General features: G+C 42.9%; 1 protein-coding gene across 2 annotated transcripts in view; it reads left to right on the top strand.

Moving 5' to 3' along the window:
• Window positions 1-708: 708 nt before the first annotated feature.
• Window positions 709-8,376, top strand: part of LOC126268217 (5-phosphohydroxy-L-lysine phospho-lyase-like) — a 280,968-nt gene continuing 273,300 nt past the window's right edge. The window contains exon 1 of one of the 2 annotated variants that reach the window (XM_049973848.1): window positions 709-989. In XM_049973848.1, coding sequence (XP_049829805.1) covers window positions 907-989 — 83 coding nt within the window. In that variant the 5' untranslated portion in view covers window positions 709-906. The remainder of the gene's footprint in view (window positions 990-8,376) is intronic. The other variant, XM_049973857.1, reaches the window with a different exon arrangement.

The following is an 8,376-nucleotide window of genomic DNA, read 5'->3' as shown; positions in this document are numbered from 1 at the left end:
GGCATGTGCGTCACATGACAGGAATACGTTGTCGACCCACCTAACTTGTACACTTGGCGAATGGGTAAAAAGGTTCATCTACCTTGCCCGATTTAGGTTTTCTTGTGGATGTGATAATCACTCCCAAAAAAGTGATGAAAACATAAAGAGTTTGCCACATAAACTGCAACAAATGGATGCAACAGTTACACAGTCGCACAGTTTTCCCTGTGCTCTGTCAAAACATATGTTTTTAACGTTTTCAAATTTTTCGGAGTGTAGACCGTCAAATCCTGCATATGTCCAAGCAAATCTGAACATGCCCTGGAATTTTGGAGAGCGAAGTTGATTATGTGTGAGTGCCTGAACTTTGATAGTTGTCTGAAAATAAAAAAAATTAAACTATTCACTCTATGGAAGACTTGATCGATGGACCTCTCGTTCCGCAGGTGCTCACGCTAATCACGAGACCACGGCGCTCCTAACCTCACATTCTCCTTGATGTTACTTATCTTGCGCATGGACTACTCAGTTTGTATATTTTGCTTATTTTTTTCATAGTTCCACACAACTTCTTCCTGTTTCCTCGATTGATCTGTGTTCAGTTTTTCAAGGCCTATCCACTGTGCCAACTTATAACTGAATCCGCGGGGGGGGGGGGGGGGGGGGGGATGCGATGTGCAGGTTCCCTTGTGAGTAAGAGTACCAGGAGACAGGGGCTACGCTGCTACTAGACGGTGCTGCCGCAGCACGGTCGCGCGACGAACTACGTGCTGACAGCGCCACCTAGCAGGCGGGCAGACAGCCGCGGCTCCTGGGAGAGCTGGCAGCGGTCCAGGTAGAACCCGCCGGCCGACGCCGATCGCAGACTGCCGGCTGTTGGCGCAGCTGGGCGCGAGGCGCGAGTAGAGAGTGCGACCGCGAGCGATGGACGCACGCAGCGGCGGCTGTTCGGATGGCGACAGCTTGACCAGGGACCAGGCGCTGCTGCTCCGCCAGAAGTATATCTCGTGAGTACTCTGCCGTTCTCAGCATGTGTGCTTGTTCGTTCCGGAATTCATTTTGTGGTAATTTGGCTTTATCTCTACACATGTACAGCTCCGCAAGCCACCTTAACAGTGTGCGACGCATATTAATTCTGCTAACACTGTCACTTCCCATATTCTCTGTTCCATCCACAAATGGTGCAAGGGAAGAACGACAGTCTGTAAACTACCGTATGAACAGGAATATTTCTGATTTTCTGGTTGTTGTCACTTCGCGAAACCCTTGTGGGAGGTGGAAAATATTGCCCGACTCCTATTTCAACGTACGCTGTGACACACGACGCTTCTATTGAAGCAACTGCGACAGGAGTTTGTTGAGCATTTCGGTAATGCTCTCGTGCCAGCTGAACAATATCGTGACAATAGTTGCCGTCGTCGTTGGATCTTCTGTCTTTCTCCGTCTCTCTCCTCTGTTAATCCTACTTGGTAACGGTTCCAGTCTAATAAATAACACTCAAGAATACATCGAACACGTTGTTTGTCAGCCATTTATTTCGTGGTTCAATTGCATTGCCTTAGGCTGTACCAATGAATTCCAGCCCGGCATCAGATGTTCTACCATTGCGGTCATTATACAGGTTGTCTCTGGAGGAGTGGTTAATATTCAGGGCAATGACAGGAATTATCATTCGAAAGTCGAGTAAAAATGGGTTATAAATTGTATACCTTAAGAGCTTTGGGCACTACTTCATTTTTGATATGCATTTTAGACCCCATGTTGACTAGACACTTTTTTCTTGTTTAGCCGACCGGAGTGGCCGAGCGGTTCTGGGCGCTACAGTCTGGAACCGCACGACCGCTACAGTCGCAGGTTCGAATCCAGCCTCGGGCATGGATGTGTGTGATGTCCTTAGGTTAGTTAGGTTTAAGTAGTTATAATTCTAGGGGACTGATGACCTCAGAAGTTAAGTCCCTTAGTGCTCAGAGCCATTTGAACCATTTTTTCTTGTTTGCGTCCATACTATCATGTCTCAACACAAGGAAACAAAAGAACTTGCACAAGAAGAGATTTATTCGACAATATCGAAGGTGAGAAGTGATCATAGCTCTTAAGGTATGCATCTCAGAGCCCACGTTAACTAGCCATTTTTTCTTATTGTTTTGCTCGATACCACTGCCTCTCAAAGTACGAAAAGCAAAGAGCTTGTACTAGAAGAGATTTGTTTCACACTATCCCAGATTTAGTTCATAGCTCTTAAGGTACGCATTTTAGAGCCCATATTTACTAGACTCTTTTGCTTCGAATGATTGTTCCTGTCAAGTTCCCCTGAATACTGACCATTCCCCATGGTAAACCCTGTATTTAGATCGCTCCGACCTGGTATCCATAAATACTGTTCGGTGCTTACTGTTACCTTCCACCAACAGCATAATCGAGCAGTAATCGATCTCTGCGCTTATTTACGTGCAGTATGTTCCGTTACGTTCCGCACATGTTCAACCGCCAGTGCAGATACCAATCTTCGACACTCCACAGGTCTTCCTGCGTTTGGCTAAGTCCTCTAGTGTTACCACCGTCCTGCAAACGACAGCATCATCTGCAAACAACCTCGTGGAGAGATTTCGGCGTTTTACACTACATCATTTTTATATATATTGCTAATGACAATGGCACTACCACACTCCCTTGTGGTACTCGGGAGTAACAAATCTGGTCTGATACTCGATAAGCTCGCATTTCGTTCACCAAACGACAGTGTGGAACACTATAGCACCTCTTCTGTAAGTCAAATAACACGGCATCAAGATGGACTCTTTTTCTTATGTAACATTTGGTCCTTCTAGTCGTACGAATTTCCCTGCCAGACCCACCGACCGGTTTACAGTTCTTCGTACGCGACCTTCCACAACCGCGGTGTCTTACAGGAAAGCAACAGCTGCTCGTAAAATGAACAAAGCCTTTTGGCGGTATTCAGATCGTCGACCTCATCTTTCTGTCTCTGTTAGATTTTTTCATTTGTTAGTAGCGAACACCTCCAAGGAGTGCATTACTTTTAACTAAAAAGTTTGTTTCAGTCGGTACACAGGTAAAGTATTTAATGACTATACCTGTTTCAGCATCAGTGGTCCATAAACAGTTTGACATAGCCATCGTTGAAGAAGTGGTTATGAGCTATTGCAAATGATTAGTCAGTTGAAACCGTAATAATTGTTAAACAGTTGATGTGAGCATTCAAATAAACTTTTACCTACATCAAATCCTTTACATCCCAACTCCAGGCTACGTGAAAACGCCGCCAAAATAAAAGAACAATGGCGCCTCCTTTGCGATTCAGTGACAGACTTTAGAAAAATATCGTCTACACTGATCAAAAACACAATTATTCGATAAACAGAAATTCTTTCAATCCATATGTGGCATATAGCAAACCAGTGCTTAACAGTATTGATGCATAAATAAGGCGAAACGCGTCGTTGAAAAATAAAAATCAAACTAAAATTGCAACCAAGACTGTTTTTAACCAATACTATTCGATAAATGATCACAAGAAACGTTTTGTGGAATGAGACGAATCTGTAATTGAAGCTAAAGTAAGCAATTTATATCCTTCAATTTCACATAACATTTAAGTAAATTTGCATTTCAGTTAATTAATATTCAACCCAGGTCCCCAGAGAAACAGCCTGGTGTTTAATAATTCCACTATTTACGAACCGATACTATTTGCGATCTTAATCGGTGCAGGGTAACAAAACATTCATCACACTCATTCGAGGATTCAGTTCTGGAATTACGTTTCCATGGCGTCTTCCAGACGTCTACTGACAAATCCTCTAGCTGCACAACATTATAAACGTAGACCGTTACTATAACAGTGTTCGTTTTTCAAGCAACAAGACAACGCTAACAATTTTTGTCTTATTAATACGTTACATACATTTTTAGAGATTTCAGTGAGACATAGTTTATATATTATTCCAATTAATAATAATATGAAGTTGTAATTTCTGTGCAACGATTCTACTGCTTGATAAATGTCGTAACTTTTATAATAATCTATTTGGCTCTACCTCTTCTTACGCAGTAACCTCTTGGATCCGTAACAAATTCTATCATTACCTGCACGTATTAAGCTGGTCCAAGTTAACAGTTTGTGAAAGCCTTAACCACCTTAACCAAAGATGGACACTGTTTCGAGTATCTCTTCCAGATTTTTCCTCAGCGAAATTGTAAGAAGTTGTGGCTGCTGGACCTGTCACACGAAAAGTTATCTTCGAGTCCTGTTTTGAATCAAAAATAACTAAGTGAGACTTGGTCGTCATTCTTGAAAATTACAACTAAGTTTTTAAGCAACAAAAACGGCCCGTGTTACATTACTGTTGCGTCTAACATAATGAAAAATGTCAAGAAGTCGGAGTGCTTGGTGAGCTTCAAGATACCCTTTTTCAGTAGTAGTTGTGTTTGATTTCCGTGAACAGCCCAAGAAAATTATTGAGAAATTGTTTATTGGCTAGTTCCTCCCAACACATTCTAAATGAGAATTTAATAATAAGTTTATATTAGATGTAAACATTTTTCTGTTATTAACGTGTTACGTATTGCACATCCCACACATCATCTTTTCTCAGTTTACATTCTTGGTTGACAATTAATGAACGATATCTGTGTTTCTTCGCTTGATGATAACCTTTGGATTGTAAACATAAAGATCAAGTGCATAGCACATGTGTGATGCTCAATACACATTTTAAGAATATTACGTATTCTGCCACAATCATTTATTTACAACATGTATGTTATGTGGAATTCAAGAACATATACATCGAGCTAGAAAACCAAATGTACCACAACAACACAAATCGTCATCTACTGGAACGTATGTAAGTGATTACAAATATTTGCATCATATATAAAAATGCAAGCACTTTAGCGTATTTTTATTAATGAAACAACTGACAAGTAGCACTTAATGCTCGAATATTCTTGTACAGTGTGGAGCAGGCGGCATATTGTTCATCAAAATCTAAGTGTAACGAAAAATATTAGATATCTGAGGATTGGCATGGTAGCTCGAAACCGGTTATGGCACTAAAATAAAACGTGTAAAAATTATATGTGGCTGGTTGCGTCGTTCACCGACTATCATTAACGGCCGCGGAGTTCACAAGATCCAACACGGACAAAATAACATCATATGAATGTGTTTTATACCGTGACAAGGTGCTAGCAATCAGTTCCCAGCTGAATGTGGTGCGAGTTGTAATACTGGAGGTTGCGTAAGACCATAAGCTAAATTGTTAGGCACCCTCTTCTTCCTCAGTGATCGGCTAACCACAGTTCACTTTACCTATTGCTCTATTATTTTTCATGCCTTTGAACAAAAAATTCTTATGGATCGTATACTTCTATGTTGATTTGTGAATGAATATATGATGCAGTGGAGGAAATGGATCTCATTTAAATTTGAGGTTTAGCTTTTGAGGACGCAATTTTTGAAATGCCTAACGGCATGTGGCTCAAACTATTTTAGTACGGGCACAGATAACCTCGATGATGTTTTCTCAAATCATGATCACCGCAATCATAACAGTCCACCATCGACACAACCATCTCCCTAGCATGTATGTGTATGTGGCCACTAATGTAGTTAACTTGGCAGTAATTGAATTCAGTTTGTACTATTGCTCTCTGTACTTCAAGAGCCGGCCGTGGTGGTCTCGCGGTTCTAGGCGCGCAGTCCGGAACCGTGCGACTGCTACAGTCGCAGGTTCGAATCATGCCTCGGGCATGGATGTGTGTGATGTCCTTAGGTTAGTTAGGTTTAAGTAGTTATAAGTCTATGGGACTGATGACCTCAGATGTTAAGTCCCATAGTGCTTAGAGCCATTTCAACCATTTGAAATAAAGAGTGTCGGTTCCCCTCTTTTTATGCCAGGATATATCAAGCTCTTGCACCGTGATGATTACGCGACATGTATGATGCGGGAAGCAGGGTGTCCCTTGATTTGTTTTGAAACTTGAACTCTTGGAATATTGTGAGTAAGAGTCTCTGTGATGCAAAATGGCCTTCTTGCAACGAACAACTGATCTGTTTCGTGCGTGAACTGCACTTGCTTGGAATTTCCCCCAGTAAAACTCTATCTGGCATATTACTACCCACCGCCCTGCGTCCACGGCACGACGCATATCTCGAGTAGCGGCTCGCCTGGATGATGGCGTATCCGGACTCGGCTATCGACCTTGTGTGTTGTCTAGTAAGAAACGTTGTTCATCTGACCAGGCGACATATTGCCATAGATCCGCGGTCCATTTTGACGGTCCTGTGCCCACTGCAATCGTAACAGACGATGTCTTTGGTTGAAAATGGAAACACGCATGGGTCATCTGCAGCGGGGTCCCAGGTTCAGCAATGGCCGCTGAACGGAGTGATCCAAAACACAGTACTCTCTCGTCATATTTCCCACCAGACAGCCGCCTATCCTGCTTTACAGAGCGCAGAAGCCTCCAACCTCCACGTTCTGTGACGAGGCGTCGACGCCCAACACCTTGTCGCCTACTCGTGGTTTCGCCGTCCTTCGACCACTTTCCGTAGATGCTCGCGGCAATAGCACGCAAACAGCCGACCAACTCCGTCGTTACCGAAATGCACGTTCCCAGGTGCCGGGCCATAAAAATTCGCCCTTTGTCAAAGTCTCTGATGTTAGTGGATTTCTTCGTCGGTATCGTTGCCAGAATGAGTTCCCTTTCGTGTCTGCTCCGCTTCTAGATTTCCCTAACTGGGTCACGTCCCCGTAACGCCATCAGTGTTGGGCAGTGACCGTAATGTTTTAATTCATCATTGTACGCGTATGTATTTACGTGTGTGAGTATGTATGTACGTATCTAGGAAAATTACACACTCTCGCAGCGAGACTTCCAAAGCAAATAACACACAAAATAACAGTACACCAAAGAACAAAGGAATAAGTAACAGAGCATGAAATCAGATTAAAAAGTATTTTCTCCCTGATTTCCTGCAATACTTTGTCTCAGGAACGCCGCATCATAAGGATCAACCGTAGTCTCACAGCACTGTGGTACTCCAATTCCCGTGAAAACGTTTTTTTTTTTTCATTTGGGAAATATCCTGGGAAACCGTTTTCAGGGTTTGTCACTAACAGCGCCAAGGTTACAAAGTAAGAAGTCCAAATCATGATACAAGAAATAATATATTACATTCAATAAGTTGGTACGATCTCAGTAGTTTCTGTACATCGCAATAGTTCTCTGCCCTGTGGTAGGCTAGAAACTCCTTGCTGCCACTTATGAAAGAGAGCCTTGGCATACTTTTAACATCGCTCAACAAATCAAGGAAATGTTCACCAGACTTTAATTCCCTAATTTGTGGTCCTACAACTATTTCCTGCTTCATTTTTGCGTCATTGCTCCTTGCAGACTTCTCTCGCGAATGCATGAATGTGAATGAATTTTTGCCCATAGTTTTCGCTATAGCTTTTGACGAGACCCAACTTAATGTGTGCCGGAGGTACTCACTCATTCTTGGGATAGAGTGGAGTAGGCAGAAGCAGAGGCGAGTTTTCACCACATACTTCTGTCCAAGCAGTAGTTCATGACGAGCGGGCCATTCTTTCCCACAATTGCGATTTGTTCTTTCTCTGCTGTTCGATTCGCAGGGTTATCGGGGGTGCACTACGCAAAGGAAGCAGCTACTCAGATCACAGAATAGTTGCGGAGTGCAATGGGGCTTTTATATTATAAGCGGCAGTTTGACGTATTCTGATGAACATTCGCGTTCAGAGTAATGACACTTCGACTGTCAAAATTCTTTCACTAAATTATCAAAGTTCCCGAATTTACTGCCCTCCTGGAAATTACACAAGCTCAAATTATTCTCGGGACCGAGAGCAGGCTGAAAACGGAAGCAGAAAGCTCTGAGATGTTTTGCGATTCACGGAGAACATACTGAAAATACAAAGTAGGCTCAATTTCTAGTTGGTGTGACCGAGTGAGGTGGCACTGTGGTTAGCACACATGGTTCGCATTCGGGAGGACAAGGTTGGAAACCCGCGTCCGGCCATCCTGATTTAAGTTTTCCGTGATTACCCTAAATCGTTTCAGGCAAATGCCGGGATGGTTCCTTTTAAAAGGCACGGCCGACTTCCTTCCTTATCCTTCCCTAATCCATGGGGCCGATCACCTCGCTGTTTGGTCCCCTCGCACAAAATACGAACTAAGAAACCAAGCTTGGTGTGATGAATGACAGCTAGCTCTAAGTGCAGCAGAATGTAAAGTAATACAATAGGAAAAACAACCCCATAACATTGGAATTCAGCATTATCAGTGTACTGCTTGACGCAGTCACGTCGATTAAATACCCAGGCGTAACGTTGCACAGTGATATGAAATAGA

This window comes from Schistocerca gregaria, chromosome 1, assembly GCF_023897955.1.
Source record: "Schistocerca gregaria isolate iqSchGreg1 chromosome 1, iqSchGreg1.2, whole genome shotgun sequence".
Classification (NCBI taxonomy): Eukaryota; Metazoa; Arthropoda; class Insecta; order Orthoptera; family Acrididae; genus Schistocerca; species Schistocerca gregaria.
Note: the sequence above shows the minus strand (reverse complement) of the source record. Positions and strands in the feature narration are given on the sequence as shown.